We start from the raw sequence: 21,546 nt of genomic DNA on the forward strand, positions 1-21,546 counted from the left end.
CCATGAAAGGTAAGGGGGCGCGGGGCAGGGGATCCCCAGATCCTGAGGACCCTGGAACCAGCGGGGAGGGGGGCTCAAGGCCGGAGAGGCCCCAGGAAGGAGCCCTGCCCTCTCCATCACCCTGAGAAAGGTGCCCCAGGGACCTGCTCCCCCCCCAACATCCCTCAGCACAAAGGTCAAGTCACAGAAGCTTCTGGTCCCAGTTAGCAACCAGTACAGCCAGAGGCAGCAGCTGGGATCCCCAGCCCGCCCCCCCATTCTCCTCCACCAACTCCAGCCCCTGCCCTTCCTCACCTTCACACCCTTCCCCACCGGCTCTGACCTCTAACCTGGACCTAACCCAGCTCCCCCACAGTCAGAGGCCATGGCCAGGGTAGCCCCTAGGTCGGAAATCCCCACCAGACTGGCCCCCAAGTAGCCTAGCCCCAGGGCCTGGCTGTGGTGAGCTGTGGAGAGAGCATGCTTGCGCTTCCTGCGCCTCCTGAGGCCTAGGAGAAGCCGGCTCTAGACAGAGCATCTCTGTGTTGTTCTAGATGAAGCCGGCTCTAGACAGAGCATCTCCGCGTTGTTCTAGATGAAGCCGGCTCTAGACAGAGCATCTCTGCGTTGCTCTAGGTGCACAGTGCCCCTGGCCGTGAGAAACCCACCCTCTCCCACTTAGGGAAAGTGCAAAGTGCAGAATCCCTTGGAAACCATTCTCCGAAGGCTCTCCTGCCAGGCGTCCCTGAGACGGGTACAGGGCGGGCACTGGGAGCGCTCCTCTTGTTCTCATCTCTGAAACTAAAGAGTCTCGGGCTTCATTTGAAGAAAGGGTTCCACAGACTAACCTCAGACTGAGTCTGCCTGCCTCCACATTGTAGGGTGGATGGAGGAAACTGAGGCCCAGGCAGATAGGGCTGCAGCCGCACACGGTCCCACCCTTGTTTTGCTGCTATACTCAAAACGCTTCATAATTCTGATTTTGGTACCACCAGGGTTTGAATTCGGGGCCTCATACTTGTTAGATAAGCACTGGCCTGCTTGAGTCCCCAGCCCTTTCCACTTCGGCATTTTTTCTGATCTTGCTTTTTGTCCAAGATGATCTGGACTGTGATCCTCCTATTTATGCATCTTGTGTACTCCCAAAGTTGAGATCTTTGATCTTGAGAACTTTTTTCACCCCCAGGGTTGGTCTCAACTCTCTACTCTCCTGATTTCTGCCTCCTGTGTAGCTTAGACTGACTGCCATGAGCCCTGTGCCTGACTTGGTAAAAAAAAATAATAATAATAATTAATAAGATCTCCCCCCTGTCTTTTTGCACACAAATGCTGTTGCTGGTCCCATGAAGAAGTGACTTAAGACACATAGAGTCAGGGTCCTGATTTCCAGTCCAGAATAAACCTTGCTTCTCTGCTGCGGCCCCCTGGCCTCTGGCACCTCTGCCAGTGCTGCCTCATGGCCCCACCATGTCCTGGACTGGCTGGATAAGCCAGGCAAGTCATACCCCCCTCCCCTCCAAGCAGCGCCCTGGCAGGCGGACTGGACCCCTGCTCACTGTCTCTCTGGAGCCCGCCTCCCATCGGCAGGCCGGGCAGGGCATCACCAGAAGGCTTGGGAAAGCGCTTAGGCCGGGTTGCCCTGGCCCTTGGCGAAGGCCGGGAGACGCTGCACATTCTCAGAGTGGTTTTGTCTCCGCTCACATTCCAGGCAAACATTCTAAGGAAAAAAAAAAAAAAAACCAGAGAAGGAAAGACAGGAGGGCTGAGCTGATAGCAGTAAATATCCCAGGGAGGGCCTCGCTGCTCTGGCTCCCAGAAATGAGCCGCTCACTGCCTCCCCTCCCAGGTGCCCAAAGAACTCCCAGCCATGAAGCGCTCGGGCCAGTGGGGACGGGGCTGCCATGGTCCATGTGGGTTGACCCCATCCCCCATCGCTTCTGCCTGAGGTAGAAATGCCAGGCCAGCAGCAAATACTTGGCCTTTAAGATCCATGAAGTGAGATGAACTAGGATTTTTCTCACCTAAGTGGAAAAAACAAAATACCCCTTGGGGCAGGGCGGGGTGAGGCCGGGCGGGCTTCCTGAGGGAGGTTGGCTCTGGAGGTGCTGCCAATCCTCCAGTTACCTCTGCTGGCAAAGGATCATGGTCCTCTGCTCAAAACAGGCACGGTGATGTGATGTGTTCTGGGGGAAAGGGGTGTCGGCGGGGACTTGCTGCAACAAGAAAACACGCCTGGTGAGCAGCTGGCCACCTGTGGCTGAGCTCCAGCGCCCACCCTGCCATGTTTCCACCCAGAGCTCCTCCTGCTCACAGCCAGCCTGCTAGGCCTCCCAGGCAGCTGCATCTTTGATGTCAGCTGGCGCCTGGTCCCTCTTACACGTAACCTGGGGAGCACAGCTGCCACCAGCCTCTTGGTGACAAGCCCACCTCCAGCCTCCCGCTGGATTCAGCCATTAGCAGCCAGCCGCCTGTAGATTAGTTTCCACACATCCAGTGGCAGATCTTCCCAAAAAAACATCTTGGGAGCCTGCTGCAGAGATTTCTGACTGGAGTCCCAGACCTGTCCATGTTCATCTCTGGGCTTCTCCTCCTGGTGGTCCCTGAGGTCCAGGACCAGCTCCGCTTGGAGAGTGGGGGAAGAAGACGTGGAATGTGGGCTTAGACCCCCCAGACTGTGCTTAGCTGAGGACAGGCCAAAGCCACACCCCATCCCGCCATTCCTGAGCATGAAAGGAGCAAACCCCGAATCTTCCTAGATTCCGGTGGTGTCCACGAGGCCGGGTAAAGGGCAGGCGGAGAGAACAGTGTATGTGAAAACACAGTCTGAGACCAGGGAGATGTCCACCTTAACAGCTTGGCTGTGAGGAGCCCAGAATGCTGGTCCTCCATCTCCAGGCCTCTAAACACGGGAAGGACCCTGGGCTAGATGACTAAGGGCTGATGTGACAAGGGTCCAAATAGCCCGATTCAGGGGGCTGTAGGAGTTCCCCCAGGGGTGTGGATGCTGACTATCAGCTGCAAACATTCAGACATCCTCTCTCAAAAAATGTCACCCTTCCTTCCAGCTGAAGACTCACATCCAGAGCTAATTTGTGAAGTGAAAAAGCATCTCGCCTTGCAGTAGGCGTTGGTGTGTAACTTGGCAGTTGGCATGGACTGGCAGCTGTTCCGGGTGTTAGAACTGGCATCTAGGATGGCATGACGGACCATGCCACTCATATGTGCATCATCTGTGTTTTAATTATGTTGTGTGCATGTCTGTTGAAAGCCCTGTGGCCCTGAGGTCAGCTCGGTGCCAGCTAGCACAGACCAGCTTTATCGACCTAGTGGACTCCTGAGGCCTCTTCAGCAGACGGGATGAGCCCACAGGGTGCTGTCAGAGTGTGAGTTTCAGGAACGTGGTGTCTCAGTCTCTCTTTCCCCAGACACCCAGGTGTGTCCATGACATTTGTCCCTTGTGCACATCTGCATTTCTCACTGGAATGAGAGCCTTGAAGGCAACAATTATGCCATGGTATTCTCAGAACTCAGCACAGATTTTTCCATAAAGATCCATGCATCTGTATGTCCTCGGATGTTTTGTAATGAAGAAAGACACAGAGAGCTCAGACGCTGTCCTTTCTCTCAAAAGGGTCTCTCCTTTGCTAAGACACTGAAGCTTTGTACCCCAAGTCATTCAAAAGGTCATTCTTAGCGATGGCAGGCATTGTAAGAGAGGCACCACGGAAGGAGAGTGGCATAGTATCAGCTCCGTTCCTTGATGTCCTCCTTTGCCACTTGTCTGGGCACACCTAGACCTCAGGCATGGACCACTGGGTCCCCACGACATTCTCCCTGAGCAGTCTCTCCAGTCTCCAGTCTCATCTGTTGTACACATGGAAATAGAGTGAGCTCCTGACCCATGCATCCAGCACTGTCCTCAACACCTCTTGCTAAACGCTTTGAGATACCTTCACTCCAGTTGAACCCAAGCTGGACAGTTAACTATTCTGAGTTGCTGTCCCACACCCTCTAGCCCGCTAGCATGCATTTTTGGAGGAGTCAGTCCAGCTGAGGGGGAAGCAGATTTGTCTCAGCAGAGGCAAGGCATGCACACCACAAAGAGAACTGGATAATCAAGGCAGATGATGTCAGAGAGCAAAGGAGTGACACTTAAGAGTCCCATAAGAGTCCTTGCAAGCAAGGGACCATTTCCAAAGTATGTCTTGCTGGCCAGGGAAGCTGTGGCCGGATTTTGTCAGCTGAGATCTGTTTGACACCTCCTCCCTAGAGACCTGTCTTAGAACTTGAGCCCACCTTGGGAAAACTCTACTTTTAAAGCATGAGAGGAAGAAAATGGCTTGTGATCAAGCCAGGAGGAGTGGCCAGGGACCCAAGCAGAGAACTGGATGGTGATGATACAGAAAGTGAGAGGAAGGAGTTCCAAGAGGAGGAGCAATGGAGTAATCAGAGACTTAGCCTAAGGTCCCTTGGCTGAGAGAAGGCCAGGCTTAGAGGGGAGGAGAGGGGAGGCAGATGCAGTGGCCTTGGCTGTGAGAGTCTAGGGAAAGGCAGTAGGTAGGAAGTTGGAGTGAGAATTGGACTAAGCATAAAAGAAATTTCAAGATCAGGACAGATCATACTCATTTGAGGGGAGAGGGATATGAGACAAAGGGAAATGGCCAGAATGTGGGAATGAAAGTGGCAAGGTGGGGAAGTTTGTGTTGGGAGGAGAAGGATGATTGTTTATATGGGGACCCGATGGAAAAGCAATGGCTACAGATGTAGACATTTCCCTTCCTAGCTGGGGTTAATCTTTTTCTGACACATGCTCATTGTTTCCAAAACCCAAAACCTTCAGAAAAGGGACACTGTATCCCTCAGAAATAATAAATGACAGGATATAGGTGACTATCCTTCCAGGAATCTTTATGATTGCACTTACACATGGACTTTTTTCCCACATAGGTAAGGCAATATTATCAGTGTTATTCTGTCATGTGTTTTTTAAAATTATGCAAAATGACCTGGTATCGGTGGCTCACACCATCTGTATTCCTAGCTTCTCGGGAGGATGAGATCTGAGGATCACAGTTTGAAGCCAGCCTTGGCAGGAAAGTCTGTGACACTCTTATCTCCCATTAAACTAATAAAAGAAAGAAAAAAAAAAAAGCTGGGAGTAGAGCTTTGGCTCATGTAGTAGAGTGCTAGCCTTGGGCAAAAAGCTCAGGAACAGTGCCCAGGCCCTGAGTTCAAGCCCCAGGGTTAGCACAAAAATTTAAATAAATAAAATCAGCAGAAGGGGCAATAGGTGTAGCTCCATGGCAGAGCATGAGATTACATAAGTATGGCCCTGGGTTCAAACCCAGGTACCATAATATTTGGGGACAAACACAACAGGACCAGGGATGAGGCTTAGAGGTAGAACACCTGCCTGGAAAGTGCAAGGTCCTGAGCCCAAACTCCAGTTCTGCCAAAACCAAAAACATTCTTAAAGAGATCAACAGAAAGTTATAATATTTTCCCCAGGCAATCAACAGAGATCTATATTATTTTCAAATTGTCATATAATGTTCCACAGTATGATTCTACAGTAACTAATTTAATCAACCCCCCTGAAGAGTAGATTCTGGAGCTGTTCACATTTTCCCTCAGGGTCAGCGGAGGGCAGAGATCATCTCTACACCCATACCTTTGGGAATGGTAGAGTCATAGCTTAGGAAGCTCCTAGAAGGAAAATAGCCTATGCAAAAAGGGCTGGGATATGGCTCAGAGGTACAGTACCTGCCTAACGAGCCTGAGGCACTGGAAGGGGGTGGTGGGTATGGGAAGTGGGGGACATCACCACTGACTTACAACAGGAAGAAGAAACTCAGAGAGGGAGTACCTGGGGATAGGCAGCTGGGAGCTTCAATGAAAACACAGAGGGGCTGAAGGACCAGAGGGATGGCCAGGATCAAACCAACCCTGCCGTCTTACTGAATTTGTAGAGAAGGGCCCGTCTCCACCGGCAACACCAGCATAGATATGAAGGGGTGACGTAGGGAATGAAAAAGTGGAGTCCTATTCTCAAGTAGAGATAATTTCACCCCTTAAGGTGCAACTTAGAAAATGGGGTGAGCACTGTGGGTTGTCCCAGAGAGCAGGGATTGCTCTTGGCATTTTGGGCAAGGGTAGAAAGTGAAATATCTGTGCCGAGTAGGGAAATCCTGTCTACTGAAAAACTGCAACTCGGAAGGCCAACAATGGGAGAATAACAGAACCTAAAAGGGAGGAGCATAGTTTAGGATAAGCATTAAGAACAAATGGAGAATTTGCCACCGCCACCCCGCCTCCCTCATACCTCTCTGGTCATGGGGAACATAGCCCAAGGCAGTCAGGGAGGGAGGTAGAAGGACCAGGAGAGGAATTGGAGTTGCCTGTCTCCAAAGCAGAATATATGGGGAAATGAAATGCAATATGGGGGAAAGGAAAAAGGAGACACACGTGAGAGGAAAGGCACGGCAGGACACAGAGCAGACAATGAGCACTGGCCACGCAGGAGGATCTGGAAGGCAAGGCCCAGCTTCCTTGGGGTTGAGAAGGGCGGCCGATTCCCGCCAGGACGGAGATGAACCCGCAGAGGAAGCCGTGGGGGGGCGGGGCGGGGGCAGGCACCTCCTAATGAAAACAATTCTGCGCCCTTAATTATAGCATTCTCCGACCTTAAACGATAGCTGTGCCACAACTTTAAATATAGCATTCGCTCCTGGGAAGACTTCAAGATCTTTTTTTTTCCCTGTCCAATTGGCTGTTTGGAAAACCCACTCTGTGAACTGGGCTGAAGATAATCATCAAAATGTGTTCCTTGAAGAGCCCAAAGAAAGACTTCTTATTCCATTCCTCGAATCTCTCCCTCTGGCTGACTGGGATGGAAGAAAGAAGTTTGAGACAGGCAGAGGATGAATCAACTCCACATTTTTTTTTGGTTAACCAAAAGAAAGCCAGCATCAGCAACTACCGTGGAGTTAGTGGTTGGTAAGCAGGTCCTGGCTCTTTCCATCCCCAGAGGAAGAAGTGACCGGAGATCAACCCCCAAGGGAGTCAGCAGCCACCAGAGCCAAGACACGCACCTCCAGTCCACTGTTCACATGGCCCTGTGGCAGCAAAGGCCTTTCTCCTTTGTTCCTTCTGGTGATCAAGTAGGAGATTATGACCCAAGGTACACGGGGAACAGAGGCCCTTTCACATCGCCAGTCCTTGCTTGCTACTTTGTGGGTCTGGCTTGCAGAACTGGCCTTCAAAAGCTGTGTGATCCCCTCCCCTCCCAGGCACCCTGCCTGTGACTTGGGCAGCAAGGGCTACATGGGTAGTGGAGCCTGGCTGTGCCTTTGCTATGTGCTTCACGAAGTGGGCTTCTTTATCACCAGGACCAGGAGACCCGTCCTCCCACAGCTCTGACTCTGTGGGGCCTCCAGTCAGGGGACACACATGACTGCCTTGTAGAACCTCAGATAGTTTGGCTGTTTTGGTTCCCAGAGCAGCAGGCTGTCCCAGATAGGACCCACAGAGGGGTGTTAGAAAAGTGGGTAGGAACACCGTATCTTCTGCCCTCTCCCCAGCCCTTCTTGTTCTTGATCCTGAAATAAGCAAAATGACAAAGAGGAACAGAGAAAGGGAGAGGAAGGAGAGGGGAAAAAGGGAAGGGAAAGGAAGGGGAACTCTCTGTCCCACACCTTCGGCCTGTTATGACACAACACTTCCACTATTCCAACAGCCCAGCCCCCATATGCTTTATACCTGGTGCCCCATAACTTTCACCCTAACCAAAGCCCTAAATGTTGTGTGATGTTGGTGCGAGACCCGGATAAGAACCAGAGCCTTGTCTCAGAGGGCCAGGGAAATAGAGGTCAGATGCTAAGGAGCAACAACCACAAAAATTTAAAACTTTCTCCTCTCCCCCTTCTTTTTACCTCTTTAGCTCTAGAAGAGTGTCTGCCCGTACAGCAGAGGGGAGGCTGGCGGAGACTCTCTTGTTCACTCCAACCCTCGCATGTTCTTGTCTCCTCTGGGCGCTGATTTTGACTCTGCTGCGTTGAACCTTTGCAAACTTGGGGTATCCACATGCCCTAAGAATAAACCAGATTTAACCCTTAAAAGTCATTAACCTTTTTTTTTTAAATTAAAGTGAGCTCATAATTAATACAGCAGACACTGCTAGTTAACTCAAAGATGCAGGCCAGAGGATCTGCAGGCCACCCTTAGTGAGCACCGCCATGGATCAGTGGTGGAGCTGCGGTGGAGCTTCGGGACTGAGGGCGGTGACAGATTGCCGGAAGGTGTGACAGATAAACAGACATCACCCACTGTTCACCTTAATCGTGCATTCCCTCTGGTTCTCTATCCAACTTCCAGCTTTGCTAGGTTAGAAGTAAAATAAAACAATAAAAACAAGATAACAGTGGAGAGGTCCTGTCCGAGTCTGTAGCCTTGAGGGCTGGATCTGCAGCACTGCGGACTGTGTGTGCGCATGTGCATCTTGTTTGGGACCTCCAGTGTGGGCGCTCTTCACTTTCCAGAGTCTCTGTAACACGACAAGCGTGGAGTCCCCAGACTGTGTTTGTGCAAAAACAGGGCAGAAAGCTGGTGCATCCCACGCTAAGTCCTATGGCCCAGAAGGTGGGGGAGGGCGAGGGGGAGATGGGGAGGTGGAAGAAACGGCTTCTCCCGTCTCTGCTGATCTTGCCTGGCCCAGAGCAAGGCAGGGGAATCCAAGTTGGTATCCAAGCACTCCTCTGACCTAGCGACCAGCTTTTCTCATTCTTTATGCCTTTGTGTTCATTCTCTGGGCGGAATGATCTTGATGCCATGTGAACATGCTTGCCAAGGGCTTGGCTAGTGAGAGCTTCACAAATGCTTTGGATTATGTTCGCATTAAAATGAACAGGGCTAACGCGGTGGATTGCTGTGGCATTCCAGACATAGGTGAATCAAGAGTCCCCGAGGTCTGGGGCTGAGCACTGGAGAACAGGAAATCCAGGCTCAGCAAGGGGAGAAGCCCCCTCTAGGGATCAGGAGGCCATGAGATGCGGAGCTAGAAGGCCTGGTGGGAAGATGGCCAAACACTGATGAGCCCTTCCATCCCCTTCCCCCAGTCTAGAGAGGCCTGTGCTGGGGCTGTCATTTCCCTTCCCCTGGGCCACGCCTGGCAGTACCGGAAAGCTGTCATTATTAATTCCCACTAGCTGAGGACGGGCAATTTAAGGGCCTCTCACTGGAGGGGCAAGATTATGACAGAGCTCTGGGAAGAGGTGTTTGCTGAAGGGCTGCTCAGCCTCGCTTGACTTAAATCATCTCAGATTCCCTCAAAGACTGTAAACAATGAAGTGATGAAATTGCTTTGGAGCCAGAGCAGGGAGGAGTCCCCCCACTAGAGGGGAGCACCACCAGGGGGTGTGGGGAAATAAAGCCAGAGTAGGGAGGGGCAGAAGAGTTCCTCCCCCAGGGGGCCCATTATGGGGAAGATCTGACAGGCCACAGCCTCTTCCAGCCCAACTTGTGGGGGAAAGTCAGAGCCCTGGCTAGCTGGTGAGTTTGGGTGAGACGAGCACAGGAAGTCAGGAATTCCAGCTCTCTGGGCTCATGGGAAAGAGATTCTTCTTCCATAACCACTGCAGCAAAGCTGTTCTTGTAAACTGCTGGCACACGCACCACGGGATCACAGCCCAAGTCACAACGCAAAGCTGCAGTGGGTGATTGCATAGGATTTGTGTTAAGAGACGAGTTCGTTGTACTTAGGATTCGTATCCCTCCTTCCTCCCCCCACTCTCCCAGCCCTCTGTGGAGTACGCACTTACACACTCACACCTGTGTGTTCGCACACAAACAGCTGGGATACAGGTGTATGCCAGCACACTTGGATTTGTCTTGTGACAACTTTGCTTACGGTGGGTTTTTTAACCATGCCAACAACAAAAAAATATTTTCATGTGTTTAGATATATTGATTTCGATTGCCTTTGATTTGGAGGCCTCGTTTAAATCTCTCTTCCATAGATCTCTCCCCAACAATTTAGAACTCATCATCAGCTTTCTTCTCCCTTCCTAGAACAAAAGCCCTTTGGGCTCATTGAAGACCATCTGTCATTTTTCAGACATCTCCTTGGGGGTTCTGTTTATTCGGCCTACTTTAGGCACCTTCCTTCTGTTCTTTGTAAAAGGCCAGATCTTCCTGAGGGGAGGAGATGAGGGCCTGGGGAAGGAAAACAATTTCCTAAGTCAGAACACATCGCTTAGGTCCATTTTAAGGACCACAAGATCCTAGGGCAGTACTGCCTCGGCCTCCCCTAGGAGCCCTCCCACCCGCGTTCCCGCACGCTGGCGGGGCCTGGGGGAGGGGTGTGACGCAGAGCTCTGTCTCCTCCTGTGTCCTCGGACCTCCATCCTCTCCACACCTCCACTGGGCCACATTCAACCTCATCCCCGAAGCAGAGCACCCCACTTCCATTACCGTGTGTACTGAGTCAGATCAACCAGCTCTTTAGAAAGCTGGATCTGAGCAAGATGCGGGTAGGAGAGGGGGGGTGCCGGCTCCATGTTTCTCAGCTCATGGGACGTGGGAAGATCTCGCCAGAGGAGCGAGGCCTTGCCGTCTTACCTCTGTTCTTTTCTGACTTACCTCAGGTCTGCAGGAGCTCGGGTACGCTGGGTTGGATCCGGTGGGGAGGCTCGGGCTTGGGGACTGGTACCGAATGGGCGGCTGGGGAGGGCTGTGTTTGTGTGGGTCTGTCCAGCCCAGGTCTAACGGCCTGATTCCTTCACAGTGCGGTCTGTTGGCAGTGACGGGGATGCGTTGTACATTACAGAAGAGGAGCTGGCGGGGGAAGACGAAGACATGTCCTCCTTCCCATGCGCCCCGGAGGGTAAGGGCTCCAGGGGTGCCCCCTCTCCTCTCTGGGAATGAAAGTCCCCTGCTCTCTCCTCCAGACTCATAAGCCACCTATCTCGCTCTAGGGCTCCAAAATCCTGACTCTCCTTTCCTGAGGCTTCCTGGTGTGTGGAGGGAGGAGCGTGCAGCCCTGGGCTGTATGGTGTCCAGGAAGCCAGCAGCGGACATGCGTGCTGTTTGTCTTCAGGGCTTCTCCTCAGCCCCAATCAAGGGTCTCTGTTCTCTCCCCTGGCAGACACCCTGTGCACAGGGCCTGTGTTCTAATCGATTCCCGATTGTCCCCTTCATTGCCTTCCATGCCACCTGACCTGCATTTGGACTAGTGGCTTTTGCTGTCCACCTTGGCTGTCCATTGAAATCACCCAGTGGTCCCTGAGAAATGTGAATTCCTTTTTGTCTGGAGTGCAAACTGGGCACCAGGTTTTTCACCACGTCCAGTCGTTGAACCTGTACAATTGAAGTGGAGCTCACCTTGGGGATTTTAGACAAGGTCATAATTGAAGGATCCCACACATCCATCCCAGGGAACCATGCAGGGGCAGGCAGGCACAGGAGAAAGCTGATTATAAGGTTTATTAGAGGAGCCATACTCCCCCCGAGAGGGAGCACATGGCCTCCGTCCCCATCCAGGTAGGAGCAGGGTCTGGGAGATAGGAAGTGAGGTAGATGGGAGTTCAGGTGGGTCTGGGCGGAGAGAGGGAGGGGCCAGGTGTATGGCAGGAGCTCCAGGAATGGGAGGGGGCCCAGGTCTGGGTGGAGCTGAGGACCAAAGGTGAGCATAATACTAATAATCATTGCATCCTATTGGGCATGAGCCATCCTACCAGAGTTTCCAGGGGCTCCTGGCCTCCATCCTCCTCCGCACCAGTGACTTGACTGGCAGAGTGTAATCATTTTGTTTGGTTTCCAGAACGACTGGATACTTGCCCAGTTTGGGGACTGGTGACCAATCTTCTGGTCAGCCTGGGGTTCAGGGGTTTTCATTTTCAGGAGATTTCACTTCAAAACTGAGACAAGCTATAAAAGACCCTAGATGGTCCTTGCTAAGGAATTTCTAGGGCAGGGGAGTCTCAGTCCTAAAACCTAGAAGGCTTTGGACAAACTGGGATGAGCTGGTCAATCAATGGGGCAACAAGACTGCCCGTGTCACGGGTCATCAATGGACCAGTGCAAAGGACAGAGAGGTGTTTGCTCATCTCGCGGGGTAGATGAAGACACCAGAGAGAAAGATGATGGTGATGGAGATATCTCTTCAAGACCTTGCCTTGGGCTCTTCTACTAGAGCATAGAGTCTCAAGAGTCTTGAGTATCTGAGTAGAGAAGGAGGAGGGAGAACTCCCTTCCTTAGGAGCCCGATTTGAAATGTGATGATGAAGTAGGACAAAGAAGGAAAATTAAATGGGCCGCTCTGTTCCAGTCTCAGCTACTAACCCCCTGTTCCTCCACAGGCCGGCCAGGACCCCACTGTAGCCGTTGCCAAAAGAACCTGTCTTTGCACACTTCGGTGCGGATTCTCTATCTCTTCCTGGCTCTGCTTCTGGTGGCTGTGGCTGTGCTTGCTTCTCTAGGTGAGTTCAGGGCTCCTCTGCTCTGGTCTGGTTGCAATTCACCTGCAAAGACAAGCACTTAGGGTCTGCAGCCCACAATGCAGGGCTGGGACATCCAAATGATTAAAACACACAGTGGAAGCTGATTCCTAATCCCTGACCAGGAATTAGCTGTGTGACCTTGAGCAAAGCTGTGTCCTTCTGAGGACAGCTTCCTGAGATTTCCAGATGGCTGTGTTAGCTACGTGGTACAAGCACCAGGCAAAAACTGCAGGTGCCTGGGCCCCATCCCAGGTAATGAACCAAACCCATACCTTTCAGCTGTCCCAGTGATGCCTTAGGTAGTCAAGGTTGAGGTCAATGCATCAGGCGACCCTGAGCCCCTTCCACAGCCTAGGTGAGTGTTTCTCAAAATGAGGCTGGGAGCATACCTGCATCCAGATCGTCCAGTATTCATTCAGCTGTAAACTCCCGTGAACTATGGGCATCTGGTTTCTGAGAGTGTGGCTGCTGATCCGGGTGAGACATATGGCCAAGTCCAGGAAAGTTCTCCCTTCTGGATGCTCATAAAAGGTGAGCTAGGGCTGGGAAGGTGGCTCAGTGGTAGAGTGCTTGCCTTGCATGCCTGAGGCCCTGAGTTCAATTCCTCAGCACCACATAAGCAAAAAGAAAAAAGCCGGAAGTGGCACTGTGACTCAAGTGGTAGAGCGCTAGCCTTGAGCTGAAGAGCTGAGGGACAGCGCCCAGGCCCAGAGTTCAAGCCCCACGACCGGACCCCTCCCCCCAAAAAAAACAGGTGGGCTAATAAAAACATTTCCCTTTGAAAATGTGTGGTGCCCCATGGTTATCCCATTCTACTCTTTGCCTCTGACTTTGAAAGTCCGGTACTGTAGTTTGGCTTGCTCTAGCCTACCACAGAAGACAGAGGAGGCATGGGGTAGGCAGAGGCAATGCAGGGTCTTGGGGGCCCCTGACCCTGGATGGCAGCCCTGAGAATGAGCACCGAGGAGGGGAGCGGGCTCTGTCCCTCACCAAGGACATTCAGTAAACCAATATACTTGGCTTGAAAGCAGATCTAAAACATAAGGAAAATTGCTGACCAAACACTATATAGTTTGCCATACACAATGAATGGGGTGAATCACATGGAAGGAGCCATTCCCTGCTGCCTGGAAAGTAAACCTTATGAAATGTTATGAAAATAAACCTGGAAGTCTTTTGTCTCTGCTTCTAGTCTCCAACCGGATAGGTGGATTCTTGACTGAGAGGAGGCTCCAGGGAGATATGCCTCTTGTGAACTGTAAAGAGGGAGATCCTTATGCCAGCATGGGGCTGATTATTCCTAAGTGCTCCCACGATGTTACTGTTATTAAGTAAACCTCTGAACTGCTCTGAAACGAGGTCAGCTAGCGCCCAGAGATCCCAACTAACTGGAAGCAATAGCAATTTGGAGCTGATCAGAACCTCAGCTGTCACCTAACTTCACATTGTCATTTAATAAATGATTGATAGATTAACAAATCGAGCTCCAGAAGGGTTAACTAATTTGCCCAAAGTCACCCAATGACTTTACAACAATCTGGGTTGAACACCCGTGTTACTTGGCTCTGTCAGCAGTGCTAAATCCATCCCCTAAATTTGAATTCCAGAGAATCTTTAGGGAGCAGCCTGCACATGCTTAGTTCAACTACCATCCTGCCACGGCCAGAGCCAGGCACCTGCTGCTAAAATACACTCTAGCTCTTGGCCAACAGGATTGCTAGCTGATAAGAGGTACGAAGTGGTATAAGCTTTTCAGAAGCATACCTTGTACCAAGGACTTCAAAACTATTGATGTCCTTAGCACTATTTCTCGCAATTTATCCTAAGAGGAAAAAAAATCATATACATACAAGCGTCCTAAACAGAGGATTATTTCTAGATCAAGTATTATTTGCATTTACATATCAGATTTCATTTATGAACTCAGAAGAGGAGGTGCTTAAGTGTTCCCCCCATTGGAGTATTATTATATAGGGACAAAGACACTGAAAGTAATGATTTTAAAAGAGAGTTAAGCCTTGATGTGAAAATGCACATGACACAATACAAAGAAAAGTAAAGCCAAGCGAAAGAAAACAAGCCGAGATAGTTAGAACATCCCAATTTTGCTTTCATTTTCTCCAAAAGTATATACTTTCTGCAAAAGTATATATCCGTGTAGATACAGGATATAGATACTGTCGATGTTAACATAACTGAAAGATATAAAGAGCAGCAATCTCTGGATGGGTTGTTTTAAGGATAGTTTTCTTCTTTTTTTAATATGTTTTGTGAATTTTCCCTATTTGGTCTTGTCATCAGACATGACATGTGTCAGACTGACGTTAGGCGCATCTGCGTTTAGGACCACTGGGAAGTGGCCTCCTCTTAAGAGTAGATGCATGGTTTGGGTTTGCATGAGGTCTGATAAAAAAATGTCTTCCAAACAAATGACCACTGCTTCTGAATCAAGACCATGCCCTAGATTCTCCTATTTCCTTCCAGTTTTCAGGAAAGTAGACTCTCTCTCAGAAGACATCTCCTTGGCCCAGTCCATTTATGACAAGAAGCTTACGTCGATGCAGGAAAATCTTCAAGGGCTGGGTAAGCATGCTCTGTGCACTGATGAAAGGCTGGTATCCCCCAGAATCGGGCAGGCCCCACACAGCGGCGCCCAGAGCAGGACCTGCTTTACTCACTTTCTAGGCACAGGACGGGGTGGTCCCCACTCAGCTTCCTTCCCTTTCCAGGCAAGCATCGTTCTTCCCGTCTGCCCAGGGCAGAGGATTCCGTGCCAGACATAAATCTAGGCATAGTCTACAGAATCCATTCCCTAAAGATTCCCATGAATGTCAAGTGATTACTTTTTTGTGTATTGGTACTGGGGCTTGAACTCGGGGCTTTGTGCTCTCCCTTGATTTTTTTTTTCTCTAGGCTGGTGCTTTACCTCTTGAGCTATGGCCCCATTTCTGGGCTTGTTGATGATTACTTGGAAATAAGAGTCTCCCTACTTTTCTGCCCGAACTGGCTTTGAACTGCAGTCAGATCGCAGCCTCTTGAATAGCTAGGATGACAAGCATGAGCCACTAGTGCCCAGCTCAAGTGATTGTTGAAGACTTTCCAAAGCCACCAGACAGGCTAACCCCCAACACACTCATCACCACCTGACACTGAGGCGTCTTTGGGTTCGAGGCCCATGATGTGCTCCTACCCTCAAAAGTGGTGAAGATTCTCCTAACACAAGTCATGATGCTCTCTATCCCCCGCCCCAAGCAGGAACATTCTAAGAGAGAACCAATTGAAAGGAGCCAGGACAGAGGGTTTTCAAGTGGTCTGCTTTGCAAGCGCAAAGTCCCAGTGTACCACTTCATGGCCGAGTGACAGCCATTTTTCTCTGTGACATGTTCCTTGGAGCTGTCCTTGAGGTACAGGGTTGGGGTGGAGACAAGGCTACTGAATGTCAGATCCCAAAGACGTAGAGGAAGTGGCGCTGTGGCTCAAGTGGTAGAGCGCTAGCCTTGAGCTGAAGAGCTCAAGGACAGCACCCAGGCCCAGAGTTCAAGCCCCACGACTGACAAAAAGAAAAAAGGAAAAGAAAATGAATAAAGATAGCAGGGCTTTTCCAAGGATTTCATAGTAGGATTTAGGAATGAAATCAGGGCAGGGAGCCTTACTGTGAAATGTTGAATTTAAACAAGTGCCATTAGCCCACGGTTCTTCATTCAGCAACGCAAAATGTCCCCCCTCTTTTTTTTCCCCTGAAGACCCTAAAGTTCTGAACAACTGTTCTGTCTGCCACGAGGCTGGGCAGTTGGGCCAAGAGATTAAGAAGCTGCAGGAAGAGCTGGAGGGACTTCAGAAGCTGCTGCTGGCCCAGGAGGTGCAGCTGGACCAGACCTCGAGGGCCCATGAACTGCTCTCCACCACCAGCAGTCAGATCTCCCAAGAGACGGGTGGTTGCTCCTTCTCTATCCACCAAGTCAATCAGTCTCTGGGGCTCTTCCTGGCCCAGGTGAGGGGTTGGCAGGCCACCACCACGGGCCTAGACCTCTCTCTGAAGGACCTCACTCAGGAGTGCTATGATGCCAAAGCCGCCGTCCACCAGATCAACTACACCGTGGGCCAGACAGCGGAGTGGATCCATGGAATCCAGCGGAAGACGGACGAGGAGACCCTGACCCTCCAGAAGATGGTCACCGACTGGCAGAACTATACTCGTCTCTTTGGAGGCCTGCGCGCCACCTCTGCCAAGACCGGAGAAGCGGTCAAGAGCATCCAGGCCACCCTGGGGGCCTCCTCCCAACGCATCAGCCAGAATGCCGAGAGCATGCACGACCTGGTGCTGCAGGTCATGGGCTTGCAGCTGCAGCTGGACAACGTCTCATCCTCCCTGGACGACCACGAGGAGAACATGCATGACCTGCAGTACCATACCCGCTATGCCCAGAACCGTACCGTGGAGAGGTTTGAGTCCCTGGAAGGACGCATGGCCTCTCACGAGATCGAGATTGGCACCATCTTCACCAACATCAACGCCACGGACAACCACGTGCACAGCATGCTCAAGTACCTGGACGACGTGCGGCTCTCCTGCACGCTGGGCTTCCACACACACGCCGAGGAGCTCTACTACCTGAACAAGTCCGTCTCCCTCATGCTGGGTACCACCGACCTGCTCCGAGAGCATTTCAGCCTGCTCAGTGCCCGGCTGGATTTCAACGTCCGCAACCTCTCCATGATTGTGGAGGAGATGAAGGCCGTGGACACGCAGCACGGAGAAATTCTCCGCAACGTCACCATCCTTCGAGGTAAGAGGCGGAGCTGGCAGGATTGCCACCAAGCCCCCGGGTCCTTGTGGAATCTTATCAGACACACAGCTCCTGTGTGTCTAACATAATCCCATAACAGGATAACAGACATCCTTAAGAAACACCTTGGCAAGGTGTCATGGCCTGTCCTACAAATCGGGGCTTGAACACAAGGGTTGGTTTAATTGGGTCCACAGAGAGAAACAGGAAGACCTAGAAACTGCCTACTCTCCCTTTCTCCCTTTCCACCCCTTCCTTATTCAGGCTCTCATCTGCTCATCCAACCTTATCTGTCCCTCTGGTATGCCCTCTCCTCCTAGCCTCTCTGTGATCCTGCATCTGTCAGAGAGCAAAACCAATAGTGTGTAGGTAGATAGATAAATAGATAGAAAGATAGATAGATATTATAAAGAATGGAACCAGGTCACGTGATTATAAAAAAATAGCAAATCCATTTGCTGAGGAGCTGATGTCTCAGGATAGCAAGCAGGCAGGATTCTCTTACTGAAAGGAGGGTCCCTTTTTTAAAATTCAAGCCTTTAAATGCTTTAATGAGGCTCGCTCATATTAGGAAAGGTGATCTCCTTTATTTAGGCTGTCAATTTAAATATCACACTCATCAAAAAGTGACTCCCACAAACAGCCAGACTGTTTGACCAAGTATCGGCCAAATATCATCCCACACACCAATAAAACTCACACATAAAATTAACCATCGGAAGTCTACCTCTTCTCAGCTCGGCATCTGCACACATCTCCTTAGATCACCATACCCCATCTCTAAATAACACTAAACAACAAGATCATACTTCTACCTAACATGGCACAACTGTCCTGCATACAACCGAAACCACCAAGACTGAACGGCTTCAAGTGATTTTTTTCACTCTTCTCTTTCCAACCCTGAAACACTAGGATTCAAGTCAATAAATCTTATGTTTTCAGGGACACATGATAAGGAAATAAGAGGAGAAACAAAGCCTTTTTGTTGAATTGCACACTGAGATGTATTCATAAAAGTAAGGAGGAAATGCTCTTGGCCATTGCAGTCTTTGCTCTGTGGCACTAGCAGTAATAATTCACATCTACCTCCTCCTCCTACTCATTCCAAATATCCTTTGACCTCAGTGAGCACAGGGGTGTTATAGTTGTTTACCTGTTAGGATGGTTGAAAAAAAAATCTTCCTCTTTAAAGGTTCGGGCCATTATTGTTCATGCCTGGAATGAGTTGCTGAAGGTTTCCCTTGGCCTTCATAACGGGCATAGCAATTCTAAGACGCCCCCTAGGCACTCTCCATCACTGCAGACACACGCACCCTTCCTTGCCTGCATTGGCAAACAGCAGTACACTGTGTCTTTGGTAGCTAGGATCAATCACCCAAGCCAACACATTAATTAATCCCCCCTTTTTTTTCTGTTGACTCAGAGTCATGAGGAGCACAAAGTAGCCAAGTGGCAATCTCCACTTCCTGTTCAATTAGATCATTGTCCTGTCTTCTCCTGGAAGCCTTCCTCCCTTTAGAACAGAAAATCCAGCACAACACCAGCAAGAACAGAAAGCAAAAAAACAAAAACAAAAAGCTCTGGTATGTGGATCATTCGATAAAATAGTAACTGACATCACCCCGTTATCTCCTTTTGATTCCTGAACCTGTAAATTCTGGCTAAAGGAAAACTATCACCATATACTAGATACTGATTCAGCGCTCATGCAGCCACCTGGAGAACCAAATCCAAACCTGTCTGGCTATTGCTCTAACAGTCTCCTAAAGGCCATTCTAGCATTTCCACCTGGTTCAGGTAGTGAATTCCATTCAGGTAGTGAATTTCCAAAGTGTGTGTGTGTGTGTATGTGTGTGTGTGTGTGTGTAAATCCTTGGTCAGAAGTTGACAGATAAGATAAAGCATTGTGTATGTACATGGATTGTAATTTTGATAGATTTCCTAGAGAGAAGGCAAAGCCACATCCAAAGTGGCTACCCCAGTAAGAAGAAAACACTGATCCTTACATGATGACAGCTAGTCAATGCCAACCTTCAAAGTGAATGGCTGATGAGCCTAGGAAAGTGTGCCATGCGGAACTGATCTCTGTTCCGGGCAGAACTGACGGGAGCATGGTTATGATAGCCATGCTGGTCTAGTGAGTGGAATTCCATGGTTCTGATCCGATACAGAACCTCCATCCTTGCCTCCACAGACATTGTTCAAGGGCCCTTGGGCACGGACAGAGTGGCTGAAGAAAGGGGCTGACTGCTATCCATAGAACCAGTCATTCTGTCCACTAGATTACCAGAGAATTCCTTACTGAGGTCACTCTTTGCTGGGCATTCATATGAAGCACAAATAACTTCACAACCTTTCCCATGCAGAGGAATCTATTCACAAACCTCTTCCACAAATGTTCTTGACACCAATTATCTAATCATGTTCCTTTCAAGTCCCTGATCATCCAACCTAACCATCATCCATACCCACGAATCAATGGATAATCCCAAATCCAGCCATTTCTCCTTTCCTCAAAAAGGAACAAAGATCTGTCCACTGGGAGAATTTTCCTTCCCTGCTGTCCTTCAAGGATGTCCCAGAAAGGGGTTATTGGGTGGTAGTGTCTGCAGGTCATTCAGAACCATCTGTAAATCAAGCTCAACTGTTCTCAATCAGAAAACTGTCTATGAGGCTACAGGTGTAGGCTGAAACAATGTAGGCCATCCTGGCTGGCAAGAGTGGGGACCCTGTGCAGCTGAGCCATTTCTTCCTGCAACTTACTGTGCCTCCGGGACTGCTTAGGTCTAATCATATACCCACCACTTCCATTTGATGATGGAGTATCGCTGTGACACCAGGTCCATCCCTTTTTTTTGTTGGTCATGGGGCTTGAACTCTGGGCCTGGGCACTGTCCCTCAGCTCTTCAGCTCAAGGCGAGCGCTCTACCACTTGAGCTACAGCACCACTTCCGGTTTTCTGGTGGTTTATTGGAGATAGGAGTCTCACAGTCTTTTCTGCCTGGGCTGGCTTTGAACTGCGATCCTCAGATCTCAGCCTCCTGAGTAGCTAGGATTACAGGCGTGAGCCACCAGCGCCCGGCTAGGTCCATCCCTTGATAGGCAACAGGTGGCTCAGATTAAGTGGTAAAAGAATGGCCCATGGCTAAATGGATCTATGAGCCCAAGAGCAGACCAAGAACTGTGATCTTCCGAGAATAGTTATTTGCAAAGAACAGCAGGGAATTGCTCCAAAGTCCCAAGGGACTCTGCTGCAGTTCCTGAGCAGCCTGCCTGTCCCATTGCATGATTTGGCATGAGTGGCAGGACAGCCTGCTCAGCAGACTGGACCTGTTACACCGCCTTCTCAGGTCTGGCCCCTCCCTACATAGCAGCTCCTCAGGTCCCATGGTAAGTCAGCTGGAGAAACACAGCGAATAAAGCATGAATGTGTCCCTCCGAAATCCAAAGAGGCTCACTAGGCATTGCACTTCTTTTTTGTTCTTTTAGTTTTTTCGGAGTATCCAGATGAAACAACTTATTATTTCCTCTAGAAGGCAAATTTTAGTAAAACCATACAGTGAACCTCTATAAATTTCAGAGGGGAGGCCTCTGCATTTCCACCAGACTTATTTCTCACCCTCGGATATGCTAATGGCATAGACTCAATAAATCTGGAGGCCTTGCTAGTCCTTCCATTTGGTACAATGTCTTCTACATGATGGACCAGTGTGGTACCTTGTGGAAGAGAGGGGACAGGCTTGGTCCCCACATACTGAGTGATGGTACCCAGCTAGAGAATTGCTGCTCTCCTGAGGTGGCATGTAGATTCTATATGCCAAGCTTGCCAGCTGGAAGCACACTGTTTCTGGTGGTCTTATATGACAGGTATGGACGTAAAGGTAATTTGCCAAACTCATAGCTCTATACCAGGAAACAGTGGGCGCCTTACTTCTTCAAATAATTAAGCAACAGCTGCAGTTGGAGTCCCCACGTGGTTTGGCTTATAGTAACCCACATCACCTCCGCGAACCATCTGTCTTCTGCACAGGCCGTAGAAGAAAGCTGAATTGGGATGTTCGGGGCCTAACCATCCGTGCATGGCTTCTGCCTAGGTCATGTGTTGGTATGAGGCATGGGACAGAGCATGGAGAGGAAACACTGTAAACAGGCCAGGAGCAGAGTCTTGGAGCTTTACATTAGCTACCGTCTTCGCCCGGCAGAGTAGAACAGCGTAAGGCCCCATCAATAGCTGCCTGAACTATGAGCTCAAACATGGTTCAGCCATGTTTCTACTGGTGCCA

The 21,546-nt window shown here is 50.2% G+C and overlaps 1 protein-coding gene across 1 annotated transcript in view; it reads left to right on the plus strand.

Annotated features, from left to right (window-relative positions):
• The first annotated feature begins 10,763 nt into the window (after window positions 1–10,763).
• The window catches only part of Scara3 (scavenger receptor class A, member 3), an 18,117-nt gene continuing 7,334 nt past the window's right edge, over window positions 10,764–21,546 (plus strand). The window contains exons 1-4 of the mRNA XM_013024187.1: window positions 10,764–10,858; window positions 12,333–12,452; window positions 14,958–15,056; window positions 16,217–17,260. Coding sequence (XP_012879641.1) covers window positions 10,831–10,858; window positions 12,333–12,452; window positions 14,958–15,056; window positions 16,217–17,260 — 1,291 coding nt within the window. The 5' untranslated portion in view covers window positions 10,764–10,830. The remainder of the gene's footprint in view (window positions 10,859–12,332; window positions 12,453–14,957; window positions 15,057–16,216; window positions 17,261–21,546) is intronic.

The sequence above is a fragment of the Dipodomys ordii genome, unplaced genomic scaffold (genome assembly GCF_000151885.1).
Source record: "Dipodomys ordii isolate 6190 unplaced genomic scaffold, Dord_2.0 Scaffold74, whole genome shotgun sequence".
In the NCBI taxonomy this organism is placed as follows: Eukaryota; Metazoa; Chordata; class Mammalia; order Rodentia; family Heteromyidae; genus Dipodomys; species Dipodomys ordii.